The following is an 18,407-nucleotide window of genomic DNA, read 5'->3' as shown; positions in this document are numbered from 1 at the left end:
GTCTTGTTTTTCCCAATGTAATCATCCTGAATGGCCCCCACCCAGAGATCCAAATGGGGGACTCTTTTAGCACTATAATGCTTTACCCAAGAGGATGCCATCATCATTAACCTATATAGCAAAGCTACGTGCCCTTGATGGGGGGGGAAAAAAAAATCACAGCTATAGTTTCCCCTTCATTTCAGCTATTCAAAATACTAGCACAGCAGGACAATGCTGATTATTCTAACAATGTGAGATCAATTGATCATCCAGAAAGTTGTCCCTGAAACTGTTGAAAAGGCTGCTGCCCCCCCCCCCTCCCCCCTCTCTGAAGATACCCCTTCCAGCTGCAGTTCTCTGTGACAAGCACAACGGTAAGGTATATAAGGAGTGTGAAGAGCATCAGACTTCAACTGATCACTGTGAAGGGCATGGTGAGGACATGTACCTGTTTGAGACAGAGTTATCTGCACTATGGTTTTAAGGGTGCCTCATTGTGTGTCTACATCTGGCCAGCTGGTCAAATCTTGCAATATCCAAATTTGTGCAGCATTTGCAGGTGACAGTGACCCAATGTTGGACTACACGAGACTGTGAGGGCAGGCATACTCATCGTCAACATTCTGGTAGATGTGACAAGGTTGGGTCACTGTATTGTACACCATACACATCTGCACCTACCCTTTAAGAACACACAATGGATTCCCTGCAACAATCTGTGTCACCTCCCACAACTGTTTGGATTCTAAAAGCAGCCAAACTAAGGAATTACCATCCCAGGCATGGACTGCCATTACCACCACAACACATATAGTTATGTGTAGAGTAGTGGTGTGACTGGGAAGCATGCCTTGCTGATGAATGGTGTCACACTGTGTTCATCAACTCGGTAATATGTTTTGTAAATTTGACTCCCTTTTGTAACCACCAAACTAACATCACATCCCCTCTCAATCAGTGAAGTTTCATTTTGTTTCTTCATGTTCTTCTGAGTGCTTCACTTTTTCTGTCAGGCAGTTTATATCATAATTATCCCCCCTCCCCACCTCTCCATTAACAACCCCTACACCTTTCTCATTCTTTTCACCCCCCAATCCCACCTCTCTCTCTCTCTCTCTCTCTCTCTCTCTCTCTCTCTCTCTCTCTGGTTTTACTCCATCTCTTTCCAGCTTCCATCCCAGTTCTAATTGTAATATTCATTCCATTTCTCATCTCCCTTTCACTTGATCCATCTTTACTACTCACTCTGTCATTCTATGATCTCCACACTAAATTTGGCTCAATGCTTACTGTATTACTGCCTTTCACCTCTCATACTCTCTTCCCCTTCACCTTTGTCTCACCCCGTCTTAGTAACAGCTGGATTCCTCTCAATCTCAAGTGACCAGCTATTCCTTTTGAAACTTTCCCAAAGTATCCCTCTTTCCTCCCCAAGGACAAACTATCAGTTCTGAAAACTTTGTACAGTTTTCTTTTCTCCTGTTCAACATGTCTACTGGCTGTACTTGCTACATTGTCTTCTGAACGAAAGTACTGTCTCCTTGTTATCATACTGACCATCTCTTTACATATACCTAAAACTATCATAATTTTTCTTTGTTAGTTACATGTTCTATAGATTATTTGAATTATTCCTTTATTGAAATGATGTGGAATGAGTCAGTTTGCAGGATATGAATATGTGATGAGTGTTGATTTAACGAACACATTATTTTTAGTCCTTCTCACCTACCCATGTAGCTACACTTTCTTCTTACTGGCTACCAGTTTGTAAGCAGAAATTTGTCAATGGAATAAAAAGAACTGTCCAGAAGAAATGGATTTAAATTAGATGTAAAACTTGCTCCACTACCTATCAGTCATTTGGCAATGATCAAAAATTCTTTTTGCTGCCTGTTGAACTCCTTTCACAGCCACTGACAGCTTTAACAATGGGTAATAAAGGTCATTTTTCCCTGTAGTATTGTAGGTATGGACATCACTGTTCTTTTCAAATAGTGATGAATTATTTATGAAGAATTTCATTAGTGAATATTTACTGTGCTGGTTTATGTAAAATGCCTAGCTCTTTAAAGAGGTATCTACATAAATTCTGTGGGTAAACACAACATATTATTCTTCCTGCTCACTTTCTTTCTAAGAGAATAATTCTGTAAGACATTATTGAGTGGAAATATGCAAAATGTATCAGGAGGCTGACGCATTTGTTTCAAAGACAAGCAATTATACAAAGAGCAGAAGTGGTTGCAAAGAACTGTTTGAGAAGCTCAGTGTTATGCTTCTTCCAGCTCATGCTACATCAGTTGTTCGTATGAGTATTTGTTGTACAGAACTGAAGGTAGTATTTTTTTTTTTTCCTTCAAAATTTAGGTGGAGTCTATTTTCAGATAACCACATAACAATTCATTGGAAAATTTCATTTACCAACTCTTCTGTTGGTTTCTCTCTAATGGGATTTATCGTAATATTAGTACCATCTGCAAAAAGGGACAATTTTGCTTGTTGAATGTTAAGTGGAAGATAATTCGCTTATACAAGGAAATAAAGGTGGTCCCAAAATTGAACTCTGTGAGACTCCCTTTGTGATCTTTCCCCAGTCACTAAAATTATTCTACCTTTCTGACACTGAATTATTCAGCACTACTTTTTGCATCTGTTTGTTAAGTATGATTCACACCAGCTGTGTGTAAAGCCATGAATTCCATAAAACTGGAGTTTTTCTTAGAGATTAACATGGTCTATACAATTAATAGTCTTGGAATAGCCACCAAAAATACGACCTGCTGAGGTATTATTATTTACAGCTGTAATATTTGGTGAGTGAATGTATAAATAGCATTCTCAGTCATTCAATCCTTCTGGAATTCAAACTGTTATATTCTAAGTAATTATTGAATACTGATCTGCAACAACAGATCACGAATAGAAAAGGAAAAAAACTTATATTTATCAAACTTCAAAATAATTCAGGCAGGAAAAAAAAAACAACTAATAATTCTTAAAAGCAGACAAAGACTTACAGGGTTACTTATGTATGACTCCTTGTAGTTCCTCTGGTTTATGCGGATAATACCCTGGGGAAAAAAAACTATTTTTAGTAATAGTTCCTCAGTATGACAAATTTGTTAAGTAGTTTGAGGTCAAAGAATTCAAAGTGGCACATTTTTCAGTCATAATATAAAACAATGATACAGCAGAATTAACAGTTTAAGTAAGATTAAAAAATGACTTGGTCACTGTATAAAATATTTGAAAACAGTAACTTATGAGCCCCTGAAAAGTGGCAGCAGCCTTTTCAGTAGTTGCAGGGGCAACAGTCTGGATGATCGACTGATCTGGCCCTGTAACACTAACCAAAACGGCCTTGCTGTTGTGGTACTACAAACGGCTGAAAGCAAGGGGAAACTACAGCCGTAATTTTTCCCGAGGGCATGCAGCTTTACTGTATGATTAAATGATGATGGCGTCCTCTTGGATAAAATATTCCGGAGGTAAAATAGTCCCCCATTCGGATCTCCGGGCGGGGACTACTCAAGAGGACGTTGTTATCAGGAGAAAGAAAACTGGCGTTCTACGGATCAGAGCATGGAATGTCAGACCCCTTAATCGGGCAGATAGGTTAGAAAATTTAAAAAGGGAAATGGATAGGTTAAAGTTAGATATACTGGGAATTGGTGAAGTTCGGTGGCAGGAGGAACAAGACTTTTGGTCGAGTCAACATGGGATTATAAATACAAAATCAAATAGGGGTAATGCAGGAGTAGGTTTAATAATGAATAAAAAAATTGGAGTGCGGGTAAGCTACTACAAACAGCATAGTGAATGCATTATTGTGGCCAAGATAGACACGAAGCCCACGCCTACTACAGTAGTACAAGTTTTTATGCCAACTAGCTCTGCAGATGATGAAGAAATTGATGAAATATATGATGAGATAAAAGAAATTATTCAGATAGTGAAGGGAGACGAAAATTTAATAGTCATGGGTGACTGGAATTCAACAGTAGGAAAAGGAAGAGAAGGAAAAGTAGTAGGTGAATATGGATTAGGGCTAAGAAATGAAAGAGGAAGCCGCCTGGTAGAATTTTACACAGAGCATAACTTAATCATAGCTAACACTTGGTTCAAGAATCATGAAAGAAGGTTGTATACATGGAAGAACCCTGGAGATACTAGAAGGTTCCAGATAGATTATATAATGGTAAGACAGAGATTTAGGAACCAGGTTTTAAATTGTAAGACATTTCCAGGGGCAGATGTGGACTCTGACCACAATCTATTGGTTATGACCTGTAGATTAAAACTGAAGAAACTGCAAAAAGGTGGTAACTGAAGGAGATGGGACCAGGATAAACTGAAAGAACCAGAGGTTGTACAGTTTCGGGAAGAGCATAAGGGAACAATTGACAGGAATGGGGGAAAGAAATACATTAGAAGAAGAATGGGTAGTTTTGAGGAATGAAATAGTGAAGGCAGCAGAGGATCAAGTAGATAAAAAGACGAGGGCTAGTAGAAATCCTTGGGTAACAGAAGAGATACTGAATTTAATTGATGAAAGGAGAAGATATAAAAATGCAGTAAGTGAAGCAGGCAAAAAGGAATACAAAGTCTCAAAAATGAGATCGACAGGAAGTACAAAATGGCTAAGCAGGGATGGCTAGAGGACAAATGTAAGGATGTAGAGGCAAATATCACTAGGGGCAAGATAGATACTGCCTACAGGAAAATTAAGAGAGACCTTTGGAGAAAAGAGAACCACTTGCATGAATATCAAGAGCTCAGATGTAAACCCAGTTCTAAGCAAAGAAGGGAAAGCAGAAAGGTGGAAGGAGTATATAGAGGGTCTATACAAGGGCAATGTACTTCAGGACAATATTATGGAAATGGAAGAGGATGTAAATGAAGATGAAATGGGAGATATGATACTGTGTGAAGAGTTTCACAGAGCACTGAAAGACCTGAGTCGAAACAAGGTTCCGGGAGTAAACAACATTCCATTAGAACTACTGACAGCCTTGGGAGAGCCAGTCCTGACAAAGCTCTACCATCTGGTGAGCAAGATGTATGAGACAGGCGAAATACCCTCAGACTTCAAGAAGAATATAATAATTCCAATGCCTAAGAAAGCAGGTGTTGACAGATGTGAAAATTACCAAACTATCAGTTTAATAAGCCACGGCTGCAAAATCCTAACACAGGTACTTTACAGACGAATGGAAAAACTGGTAGAAGCCGACCTCGGGGAAGATCAGTTTGGATTCCGTGGAAATGTTGGAACATGTGAGGCAATACTGACCCTACGACTTATCTCAGAAAATAGATTAAGGAAAGGCAAACCTACGTTTCTAGCATTTGTAGACTTAGAGAAAACTTTTGACAATGTTGACTGGAATACTCTCTTTCAAATTCTGAAGGTGGCAGGGGTAAAATACAGGGAGCGAAAGGCTATTTACAATTTGTACAGAAACCAGATGGCAGTTATAAGAGTCGAGGGACATGAAAGGGAAGCAGTGGTTGGGAAGGGAGTGAGACAGGGTTGTAGCCTATCCCCGATGCTATTCAATCTGTATATTGAGCAAGCAGTAAAGGAAACAAAAGAAAATTTCGGAGTAGGTATTAAAATCCATGGAGAAGAAATAAAAGCTTTTGAGGTTTGCCGATGACATTGTAATTCTCTCAGAGACAGCAAAGGACTTGGAAGAGCAGTTGAACGGAATGGACATTGTCTTGAGGGGAGGGTATAAGATTAAAATCAACAAAGGCAAAACGAGGATAATGGAATGTAGTCGAATTAAGTCTGGTGATGCTGAGATAATTAGATTGGGAAGTGAGACACTTAAAGTAGTAAAGGAGTTTTTCTATTTGGGGAGCAAAATAACTGATGATGGTCGAAGTACAGAGGATATAAAATGTAGACTGGCAATGGTAAGGAAAGCGTTCCTGAAGAAGAGAAATTTGTTAACATCGAGTATAGATTTAAGTGTCAGGAAGTCGTTTCTGAAAGTATTTGTATGGAGTGTAGCCATGTATGGAAGTGAAACATGGACGATAAATAGTTTCGACAAGAAGAGAATAGAAGCTTTCGAAATGTGGTGCTACAGAAGAATGCTGAAGAATAGATGGGTAGATCACATAACTAATGAGGAGGTATTGAATAGAATTGGGGAGAAGAGGAGTTTGTGGCACAACTTGACTAGCAGAAGGGATCTGTTGGTAGGACATGTTCTGAGGCATCAAGGGATCACCAATTTAGTACTGGAGGGCAGCATGGAGGGTAAAAATCGTAGATGGAGACCAAAAGAGGAATACACTAAACAGATTCAGAAGGATGTAGGTTGCAGTAGGTACTGGGAGATGAAGAAGCTTGCACAGGATAGAGTAGCATGGAGAACTGCATCAAACCAGTCTCAGGACTGAAGACCACAACAACAACTTGTGACCTCCTAACATACAGACCTGAAACTACCTTACTTGAAAGATTTAATACAATTTTAAATTAGAATCCAAAAATGTGATGTTACTATCAGTAAAGAGGAACCCTGAGTGTGTATTTATGCCAGTGTATCACAATTTATTGCAGTTTCAGTATTGCTTTTAATATCTGAAATCTCAGAGCAGTATCTTAAGCCATAATGAGAGACTGTAGTGGATGTTTGGACTCTTAATAATTAGCATTTTGTCACTATGAATCACACTTACCCGATTTTAAGTCTAGCAATATGTTACTTTTTTCTAGACTTGACAAATATGACGATGTTTAAAGTGACTCAAAATGGAACACTACAAATAATTGGCTAAGTATGTGTTCTATTTGATATACCAGTGTTACTATGGAGGCAACATAGCCAGTATTGTTAAAGTGATTTCCCTCAATCCAACAACATTGCAGTAGTGGAATGTGAAAAACAAATTACTGGGAGACACTAACGCAGGATGAAGGGGTGGGAAGAATGGTCAGCAAAATGTATAAGCAGTCAGTGCCGTCCTGACAAGAAATGCAACAATTCAAAATCATTTTCGAATGGCTACACTATGGAGCAATAAAACGTAACTGCATAAATTAGTGATTAGTATTTCAGCTGATACAACTACTTAAACAGCAACTTAACAAATATTTTTTAGTTTAAAGTTAACCTGTGGAAGTGAATTTTAAACACTTGTTCCCTCTTGGCAAACAATTAATAACACTGTTCAAGCAAAAAGAACAGCTAAAATTACTGGAGTAAAAGGTGAGTAAATAATAATAATACTTCCACTGCCTGCATTTTATAAAAGATACATTGATCACCTAACTAGTTAAAGCTGTTGAATTTGATAGCATCCCCAAACACTTAATAATAAATATAATAAATACACATTGTTGATGTTCATGCACAGTCTGATGTACATGGAATTATTTTGTTGGAGGTCATAAGCCATTCTTTAGATTTTACTAGTATCACTGGCAGTTGTAAATGATGAGAATAACATGAAAGCAGGAGGGTGGGGATGGAGGAGGGAAGACTGGCAAGGGGAGGGGGGGGGGGGTGGCTGAATGGGAACAGTAACAAATAATTAAAACATTTAGTTAATTTTATATCCATACTGAATACCAAAGACCACATGAGATGTTTCTTTATCTTATTTTATTAACAGACAGTAGAGCAGACTTTTGTGACTATAGGGTGTAGTTGTATAGTATTAATTATCACTTCAAGAAAAATAAAATTGTTACGTTAGTGGAATTCTTTATTCATTTGTTTATTTACAGGTACATCACTACAGACTTGACATGCACTGATATCCCTGTGTCACACTACCGCAACACACCATCAGAGGAGCCACAACAAAACAGCCACCTGGACTGACCTGACATTGCTGCAACATTTCCACTGCTGGCGAAAATGAATTACTGCATGATAGTCCACTATATCAATGTGGGTTTGATCTTGCTCTTCTAGCTGTGTACTATGGTACTGTGACACAGCAATTTCAATGTGTAATAGGGCTACCAATGTGTGCAGAAAAAAAAATCTACTTTTTTCATACTGACAATTAAAGTGTTATGAATATCTCTCATCTCTCATTGCTTATAGGTTTTTTTTGTGTTTTTTTTTGTGTTTTTTTGTGTTTTTTTTTTTTTTTTTTTTTTTTTTTTTTTTTTTTTTTTTTTTTTTCCTAATATGCCATATTCAGTCACAACATATTACTAAATTTTATAAATCTTACAGGAAAAGAGAATTTGGAATGTGAAGAAAATTGCATTTTTATAGCATTTTAATATCTCTGTTTCAGCAGAATTTACTTGAAGACATTATGGTTTCCATATACCCTTATAATACAAGGTGTACAACTTTGCTCCCGCCATTTTTTTCCCCAACATTCGAGGTTTGAATGAAACAAACAGGTTACAGTCGACATAAAAGTTTTCCGGGTTTGGTACCGCATCATAATGTAAAAAACTACTGCTGCTGGAGAAAAACCAACGTTTTGGCCACAATTGCAGCGGCCTTCTTCTGGGTCTAATGGTGCGTTCTAGCCTTGCAGTGTCCTTCATATTTTGTTGTTAGTGTTCACTGTGCATGCCATTACGTCATAATTTTAAAAAGGTAGTTAGTTTCATTGGTCACTTAAGGAAAAAGGAGAGGGAACTTTATTTTTAATAGGTAATTGCGGTGGAGGGAGAACGTGACCTCTTTTGTCTATTGGCTCTTGTGTAAGGTACCATGATTCGTGGTCACCATCGAATGAGAAGTTTACTGCTGTTTACCAACTGCTGGACATCGGCCGCGCAGCAGTTGGTTACACATGTATCACTCAAAGTATTTTCCATCACTGGCCACTACTTTCTCCCATCTTTCGGACAGTGTATGAATCCCGCGTCGAAAAAATTGTTCACCTTTTGAAGCGATCCACGAACTAGTCCAACTTGTGACTTCTTCATGAGACCAGAAGTGTTGGTCAGCCAGGGCATGTTCTATTTATCTGAACAGCTAATAGTCAGAGGGACCAATGTCTGGAGAATATGGTAGGTGGGGTAGGACTTCCCATTTCAATGTTTCCAAGTACGTTTTGACCTCTTTTGCAATGTGGGGTCGAGCGTTATCGTGCTGCAAAATCATTTTATCATGCCTCTCGCTGTATTGTGGCTGTTGTCTTTTAATTCTTTGCTCAAACGCATTAATTTCATTCAATAACGATCACCTGTGATTGTTTGACTTTGTTTTAACACCCCATAGTACACGACCGCTGAGCTGGTGCCACCAAATGCTGAGCATGATCTTGAAGCCGTGAATATTCAGTTTGGCCGCCAACGTGGAAGCATGGCCGGGATACCCCCATGATATTTTGCATTTAGGGTTATCGTAATGAACCTATTTTTCATCCTCGGTCATAATGCGATGCAGAAATCCCTTCCGTTTTTGCCTCTGAAGCAACTGTTCACAACAACATAAATGTCATTCAACATCTCTCGGTTTCAGCTCACACGGGACTCAAGTTCCTTCTTTCTGAATCATGCCCATAGCCTTGAGACATTTTGAAATGGCTTGCTGTATCACTCCCACTAATCGTGCCAATTCTTCTTGAGTTTGACAAGTGTCTTCACTCAACAATGTCCCCAATTCTGCATCTTTGAAAACATTCTCTCTTCCACCGCTATGCCGGTCTATGACGTTAAAATCACTGTTCTTGAAGCGTTGAAACCACTCATGACACATTCTTTCACTAATAGTATCCTTACCATAAGTACTTCGAGCATTTGATGAGACTCAGCCGCTGTTTTCTTCATACTGAAACAAAACAGTACCAACTCCCGCAAATGACGAGAATTAGGCTCGTAAACTGACATTTGCAATCAAGAATAACTTTATGATGCAGGCACAAATTGACCAATGTTTGACTGAGATTATGTTGACCGAGGTCCAAGCTAACTGCCTGACATCTGCGGTCTGCTTCTTTCGACCACTACTTACTGTTGTCGCCACCTATCGGCAAATGGTGGAAGCAAAGTTGTACACCTTGTAGTAGCCCAAGAAGCAAAGATCCTTTACTAGTTAGTATGGGATATATTTTTGTTTCACTGTTTTCATGTAATTCTTTCTTTTCCATACTTATCAACATTAATCACTTTGTGATACGTTAGTGTAATATGTGACACAAGAGTATTCAGCACCAATGGCAATCTTGACATGATAAATTATTGTCTGAATGTTTAACAATTGCATACTTCCATCTGACAATGTGCATGTTCCTTAAAAAAAAAAAAAAAAGGAGCAGTGTCAACTTCATGGCAACACTTACCTTAATTAGTGTACCATTCTGGAGTCCTTCCTCTATCTCTCTTTGCGGAAGGTATTTTTCAAAGCCCTGTGCTTTGTTGGTAGTTTTTCGTGGGCTTCCATTATGGCCACTAAAATTTTAAAATTTAAGAACAACAGATTATTAAAGTAACAAACTGGATAAATATTTTTTGGAACTGACTTTAATAGCAATAATACATTGAAAATTTAACACAGAAGCACATGTCATAAGTAACCTTCAAATAAATAGAGCCACAAACATTATGTTGTTTTAACATGAAAATATAATTTTTCAGTTTATTTGCAAATGACAGGAGTGATTTAATTACATCCTTACAGGCAATATGTGCAAAGCAATGAGAGGCAATAGTTTTTACTATCATTCAAACTAGTCAGAGGGGGCACAAATAAGAGTTGTGTGTGTGTGAACATAATTATATACAGAAGAAACATTACAGGCACATAATTTCTTTGTTTCAACAAGTGTGAACATGACTGTAAGAATGTGCTAGAATGTAGTAAAATTTTATACTGTGTTCAGAAAATGATTCATTCTTTAACACAACCTAATTTGAAAATTTCATTCTGGATTAAGAATTTGATGTACATCAGAGTATTAATTTAGAGGGGTAGATGAGAGCATTATTATTCTCTACAATTTACAATTTTTTTTTTACCTTCTGGGAATTTTTATATTGGCTGAATTCAAATCATTTGTGTCTTACCTTGAGTAAACATGGAGTGCATAGTCATCTGTGGTGTAATGACCTAATCATGAAGGATTCTCATTTTAAAAAATCATCTAAATACAAATATTAACTGTGAGCTTTGTAACTTAAGTAGACACACACAGTACAAGCCACTTTTACCAGTCCAGTAAGAGGTCATACACATTGAAAACCCACTTATTTCATCCTCACTGATTGTGAACTGGAGGTAAAAAGTGACACAATCAAATCCTATTTGTAAGCAAACTGCCCAAAATATCTTATATAGAAGCCATAAAACATCAAGCAAGGCAGATACAGCAAGCAGAAGAGTTCCACCAGTCTTGGATAGGCAAGCCTATAGTGTATACTACACGAGTGAGCATTGTCTTCAGTTAAGCTAGTACACCAAGAAGGACTTGCAAAACCTGCCTGCACACACCTCTGGAATAGGGTTATTGGTTTTCATCACATGCATTTGCACACATATACTTATGTATGTATGTCACTTTCAATGTGATGAAAACTTGATCACATCAATGGCATCTGGTACTCTGATGGTTCATGGTCTGTAGTAGTAGTAGTAGTAGTTGTTGTTGTTGTTGTTGTTGTCTTCAGTCCTGAGACTGGCTTGATGCAGTTCTCCATGCTACTCTATCCTGTGCAAGCTTTATCATCTCCCAATACCTACTGCAACCTACATCCTTCTGAATCCTTTGGTGCATTCATCTCCTGGTCTCCCTCTATGATTTATACCCTCCACGCTGCCCTCCAATACTAAACTGGTGATGCCTTGATGCCTCAGAACATGTCCTACCAACCGATCCCTTCTTCTGGTCAAGTTGTGCCACAAACTTCTCTTCTACCCAATCCTATTCAGTACTTCCTCATTAGTTATGTGATCTACCCATCTAATCTTCAGCATTCTTCTGTAGCACCACATTCTGAAAGCTTCTATTCTCTTCTTGTCCAAACTATTTATCGTCCATGTTTCTCTTCCATACATGGCTACACTCCAAACAAATACTTTCAGAAATGACTTTCTGACACTTACATCTATACTCTATATTAACAAATTTCTCTTCTTCAGAAACACTTTCCTTGCCATTGCCAGTCTACGTTTCTATCCTCTCTATTTTGACCATCATCAGTTATTCTGCTCCCCAAATAGCAAAACTCCTTTACTACTTTAAGTGTCTCATTTCCTAATCTAATTCCCTCAGCATCACCCGAGTTAACTCGACTACATTCCATTATCCTCGTTTTGCTTTTGTTGATGTTCATCTTATATCCTACTTTCAAGACGCAGTCCATTCCATTCAACTGCTCTTCCAAGTCCTTTGCTGTCTCTGACAGAATTACAATCTCATCGGCAAACCCCAAAGTTTTTATTACTTCTCCATGGATTTTAATACCTACTCCGAAATTTTCTTTTGTTTCCTTTACTGCTTGCTCAATATACAGATTGAATAACATCAGGGAGAGGCTACAACCGTCTCACTCCCTTCCCAACCACTGCTTCCGTTTCGTGTCCATCGACTCTTATAACTGCCATCTGGTTTCTGTACAAATTGTAAATAGCCTTTCGCTCCCTGTATTTTACCCCTGCCACCTTCAGAATTTGAAAGAGAGTATTCCAGTCAACATTGTCAAAAGCTTTCTCTAAGTCTACAAATGCTAGAAACGTAGCTTTGCCTTTCCTTAATCTATTTTCTGAGATAAGTCGTAGGGTCAGTATTGCCTCACATGTTCCAACATTTCTACGGAATCCAAACTGATCTTCCCCGAGGTCGGCTTCTACCAGTTTTTCCATTCGTCTGTAAAGTACCTGTGTTAGGATTTTGCAGCCGTGGCTTATTAAACTGATAGTTTGGTAATTTTCACATCTGTCAACACCTGCTTTCTTAGGCATTGGAATTAATATATTCTTCTTGAAGTCTGAGGGTATTTCGCCTGTCTCGTACATCTTGCTCACCAGATGGTAGAGCTTTGTCAGGACTGGCTCTCCCAAGGCTGTCAGTAGTTCTAATGGAATGTTGTTTACTCCCGGAACCTTGTTTCGACTCAGGTCTTTCAGTGCTCTGTGAAACTCTTCACACAGTATCATATCTCCCATTTCATCTTCATTTACATCCTCTTCCATTTCCATAATATTGTCCTGAAGTACATTGCCCTTGTATAGACCCTCTATATACTCCTTCCACCTTTCTGCTTTCCCTTCTTTGCTTAGAACTGGGTTTACATCTGAGCTCTTGATATTCATGCAAGTGGTTCTCTTTTCTCCAAAGGTCTCTCTTAATTTTCCTGTAGGCAGTATCTATCTTGCCCCTAGTGATATTTGTCTCTACATCCTTACATTTGTCCTCTAGCCATCCCTGCTTAGCCATTTTGTACTTCCTGTCGATCTCATTTTTGAGACTTTGTATTCCTTTTTGCCTGCTTCATTTACTGCATTTTTATATCTTCTCCTTTCATCAATTAAATTCAATATTTTTTCTGTTACCCAAGGATTTCTACTAGCCCTCATCTTTTTACCTACTTGATCCTCTGCTGCCTTCTCTACTTGATCCCTCAAAGCTACCCATTCTTCTTCTAATGTATTTCTTTCCCCCATTCCTGTCAACTGTTCCCTTATGCTCCCCTTAAACTCTATACAACCTCTGGTTTAGTCAGTTTACTCAGGTCCCATCTCCTTAAACTCCCACTTTTTTGCAGTTTCTTCAGTGTTAATCTACAGTTCATAACCAACAGATTGTGGTCAGAGTCCACATCTGCCCCTGGAAATGTCTTACAATTTAAAACCTGGTTCCTAAATCTCTGTCTTCCAATTATATAATCTATCTGATACCTTCTAATATCTCCAGGTTTCTTCCAGGTAAACAACCTTCTTTCATGATTCTTGAACCAAGTGTTAGCTATGAATAGCTACAATTATGTTCTGTGAAAAATTCTACCAGGCGGCTTCCTCTTTCAGTTAAGCTAGTACACCAAGAAAGACTTGCAAGCTTGCCTGCACACACCTCTGGGATAGGGTTGTTGGTTTTCATCACATGCATTTGCACACATATACCTATGTATGTATGTCACTTTCAATGTGATGAAAACTTGATTACATCAATGGCATCTGGAACTCTGACGGTTCGTGGTCTGTAGTATCATACATTATAGTGTATACCCGAACCTTAACAAAGTTATATGCCGGGCAGTCATTTGTACTGGTAAATGACTGGAGAATCGAGTAAGCCTCATCTATATTTTACCCTTACTAAAGTTTAAAACTAGTGTCTGTGCCGTCCTTCACATTCATTGCAAACACACAAAGAAGCAATACAAAGTAGACTAACAAGCAAACACAGAGTCTCATTACCATACCATTACCATACCTACCTCCTTAGCCTAACATCCAAATCATTTAGTAATATCTCCAACCACAGTGGTCTGAAAAATCTTAGCTTGATCACATCACCATTTCATTTTTCTACAAAGCTGCTTGCCTTTCAAGAAACATATGACCTACAAATCCTCATCACCTTTGATCTGAATGCGAGCTTCTAAACACGCTGCAATCCACATTGGGTTACAACATATAAACATGTGTCATGTGGGGTCAAGACTTTGATTTCTGGCTGATTACCTTCACTAAGAAGTTAGGAGCCTTAAGAGTACAGAATACAGAATCTTCTCTTAGGAGAACTAGTAAGCTCCATCTTAGGATGAATCAGCTTGAGCTTTCGAGGTAGATCAGGTACAGTGAAGAGCCAGAGCAGTCCTTTTTGGTGTACAGCAGGAGCGAAGCAAGAAGAAGAAGAAGAAGAAGAAGAAGAAGAAAGAAGAGGAAATCTTCCGCCACCACAAAATTACAAGACCACAGCAAGCAGTCCACTTCACTAAACATCAGAGGAGGTCTGCATAGCAGTTACAACAATTAAGGATGGGGCCATTGGTTTATGAATCGCTGGCACATGTGCTGACCACACCATATTCCAACCTTACACCTGCACAAGACATCAACACAGCGCTGCCACCTCTCTGACAAATATGGTGAGTGAATCGCAATGTATCATGGAACCAGGTCTTTGGCCTTGAGAAAAGATGAAAAAGCACCTAATATGAATCTGGAAGATAATGAAGTCCCTGCTCAGCATATAGTCTTGCCTGAAGCATTTAAGTTAATTCCGAGAGCTTTTGATGGAAATACAAATGAACTTCGAGAATTCACAGACAATTGTGACCTAGCATTAAAACTAATGCTAAGCCCTAGTCATAGTGTGCTTTAATATTTGTTAAAACTAGGATTGTGGGTGCAACTCGAAGTAAACTACTTGTATGAAATTTGACAGCAATATGGGCAGATGCGATGGGAATTTTATTCGAGAACTATGAGCAAAATGTACTTTGGATTACCATGTGTTTCTCTAGTAGCCAAAAAAGGGCCAAAAGTATGGCCAAATGGGAGAGATGCACCGACACATTGCAGCACCAATTTCGATAAAGCGTCCAGGAAGTGATGATGGATTCAGACATCCTGGGTTGCCAAGCTCTATTGGGGAAGATGACAAGCAGTGTTTGTACAGGGAATCGAAGATGAGAGGATAAAAATAGTCATGAGAGCGAGTGGAGAGGATTTAAAGTTAGCGCAGGCAGTGTATCTTATATTAACAGAAGAAGCATCCATCACCTCTTGTAAAGAAAAGTTCAATGAATCCAGTCATCCGGGGGATTATTTTAAATGTAAGAGAAGAAGCCATCAAGCAAGGAACTGCAATATGGAGAAACACACCAGGAAAATAGACACCATGTAGCTAAGTTTTAGTGGAGCAAGAAACGGACACCCCACCCTCCACCACAGATGAAAAGGATAGAGGAGATTCTACGCAGAGGTCAACATAGGGAAACTGGATGCATGTGACCGAAGGTGGGTCATCAATGCGATCTTCAAGGGCATCCAGGGCCATGTAATAAGGCAAGACTGATGATATGTTACATTTGCGAAGAACCAGTACACTTACCCTGACAGTATAATGTAGATGCTAGGCTAGCAAATAAGAAGTCTCAGAAAACAGGAAATGAAAGAACCCCACAAGTATGCAGTCAACTCATGACACATAGCTGTACTCAGTGTTCTGAAAGGGTAGAATTAATTTCATATATATATATGATGCACATGAACCACAAGTTTCACAGTAGATAGTGCCACTCAAGGTTACCGTAATAAAAGAATCAGCATTGAATAATAGTATGGTGGGCAATAACACCGACAAAATAGTAAAACTTAAAGGGATCACTAAAGAAGTAATATAGAAACGTGCGAAGCCACGAGATTAACACTGAGGTTAGGCAATGATGTACATATGGAGCATATGTTTCATATAGTAGAGGATGAATTAAATGTGCCATACTCAAGGAATCTCAGGCAGAGACGTCTGTGAGAGTTGAAAAGTAATCATACATTGCACAGCATAGATGCTATGGGTCAAGTGCAGACTTGTAGAGTTACAGATGGAACTGGAACCAACTGCTGAATCTCGCAGACTGGGAGAGAGCCGCAAAGAAAGGAAGTGTGTCCCATGGAATAGAAATTAGGTAGCTGAGAAAAACAGGTTGTGAAGGCAAATGTGACACCAGATATACTGGTAGGAATACAGGAAGGATCAGACTTAGAGCCAAAAGAGAAGAGAGAGCTCCAGAGTGAGAAATCAGAAGAAATAAGCAATAAGACACCACATCTAAGGGAAAAAAGGAACAAAGATAGGCGGCATATGGAAAGGAAAGTGAGCCTGTGTTACTTATACAAATAGGCCCATACGAAGAAAAGATTTTAAGGATTAAGGTGCAGATCACAGATCCGACTGAAAGAAGCAGTGGTTGCAAACAGCCTAGATAACTATGCAACGAGCCACTTGTGTCACAAGTATTTTGAATGGCACGAGATAAGAAGTTATAATGAAATGTCCAAGACTAGAAGTTATAGTGAAATGTCCAAGACTAGAAGTTATAGTGAAATGTCCAAGACTAGAAGTTATAATGAAATGTCCAAGACTAGAAGTTATAATGAAATGTCCAAGACTAGAAGTTATAATGAAATGTCCAAGACTAGAAGTTATAATGAAATGTCCAAGACTCAAAACAGACGCAGTACCTATCATGGGAGAATGTCGCTTACAAAATTTAGCTTCAGTGGCACAAGACAGATGGCCACAAATTAGCAGATTAACGGAAATGGTTTGAGTAGATAACTGAAATGACAAAGAAAGGACTTCAATTACTGAACTATGTATTACACCACATCATGATGTGTTATACCTACTCGGAGATAGAGTAATACACACTGAGATGGTGCAGCATGACCAAGCTTTAATTTCAAGTTGGAAGTCAGATAAGAAATGTTTTTTATGTTCGCTTAGGGGTGGCAGGAAAACACAAATATGATAGTCATTAACATCTGCAAGCCTTTAGAGCCAATGGCTCATTCCTCCAGCAGAAAGGGGGGAAGGAAGAGGGATGAAGGAAAAGAAGGGATGAAGGAAAAGAAGGGATGAAGGAAAAGGACTGATGAGGTTAGGAAAAGGGATAGAATTCAGAAAAATCACCCAGAAAGACACGTCTGAGGACACTTAGTGGATGGTATGAGAAGTAGAGACCGACTGTTGGTGTCTGCTCTAGTCTTGTTCACTTCCCTGGTAACTTATAGTTTTCAGGATATACAAGTAAGATATGTTCATAAGCATAATTTTCTGCCTGATGTTATGGTCTTGCTGCAGAAATACACGTACTCTGCTACAGATTCTCCACATATTTATGGAGTCCACATTATTTCTGGAAATAAAGTGAAGCATTCATGTTTTGAGGCCAGAAGGATTTTCACATCTATATCCATAGCCTGTAACAGCAACTGCTATAACAGGACACAAAATGTTAAGCAGAATATTGTGGAGTGCTAGGCAGACAAAAAGGTTAAACAGCTAATGTTTGGGTATAGAGAACACAGTGAATACAGTATTGTCCAAGATACTAATGAAGTTTGAAATCCACATATGAAAATCCTCATGTGAAGGATACTACTGTGGAGATTTTCTTTCCTCAGTAACCGTCAATAGTGAGAAACTAGCACATGGAAAAAATGCTTTGATCAGATCCATGTGCCACAGGAGTCTTAGATCCATAACCACAGTTGTAGCTGTGGAGACTGCGACCACCACCACCACCACCACCACCACCTCCTCCTAAATTAAGTACACAAAACCATTCCCTTTGGTCTTAAATCTGTTTGAATGCAAATGCTGGCACAATACAAAGAAAGATTAATCAGTCTTTCTCTTTACAGATGCTCCATAAACCTCACATGTGGATCTAATCAGACCAACTATCATTAATCTCTGTAATGCCCACTTTACTCTTTGTCCTCAAGCTTGCAGACAGTACTGATCAATTCTGTTTC

The 18,407-nt window shown here is 38.8% G+C and overlaps 1 protein-coding gene across 4 annotated transcripts in view; it reads right to left on the bottom strand.

The window, feature by feature from the left end:
* Window positions 1-18,407, bottom strand: part of LOC126251804 (DIS3-like exonuclease 2) — a 225,994-nt gene that overhangs the window by 189,551 nt on the left and 18,036 nt on the right. For all 4 annotated transcript variants that reach the window (XM_049952445.1, XM_049952446.1, XM_049952447.1 and 1 more), the window contains 2 exons: window positions 10,264-10,372; window positions 3,003-3,056 (listed from right to left, as the gene is read on the bottom strand). In XM_049952445.1, the coding sequence (XP_049808402.1) occupies window positions 3,003-3,056; window positions 10,264-10,372 (163 nt within the window). The remainder of the gene's footprint in view (window positions 1-3,002; window positions 3,057-10,263; window positions 10,373-18,407) is intronic.

This window comes from Schistocerca nitens, chromosome 4 (genome assembly GCF_023898315.1).
Source record: "Schistocerca nitens isolate TAMUIC-IGC-003100 chromosome 4, iqSchNite1.1, whole genome shotgun sequence".
NCBI classification, from domain to species: Eukaryota; Metazoa; Arthropoda; class Insecta; order Orthoptera; family Acrididae; genus Schistocerca; species Schistocerca nitens.
Note: the sequence above shows the minus strand (reverse complement) of the source record. Positions and strands in the feature narration are given on the sequence as shown.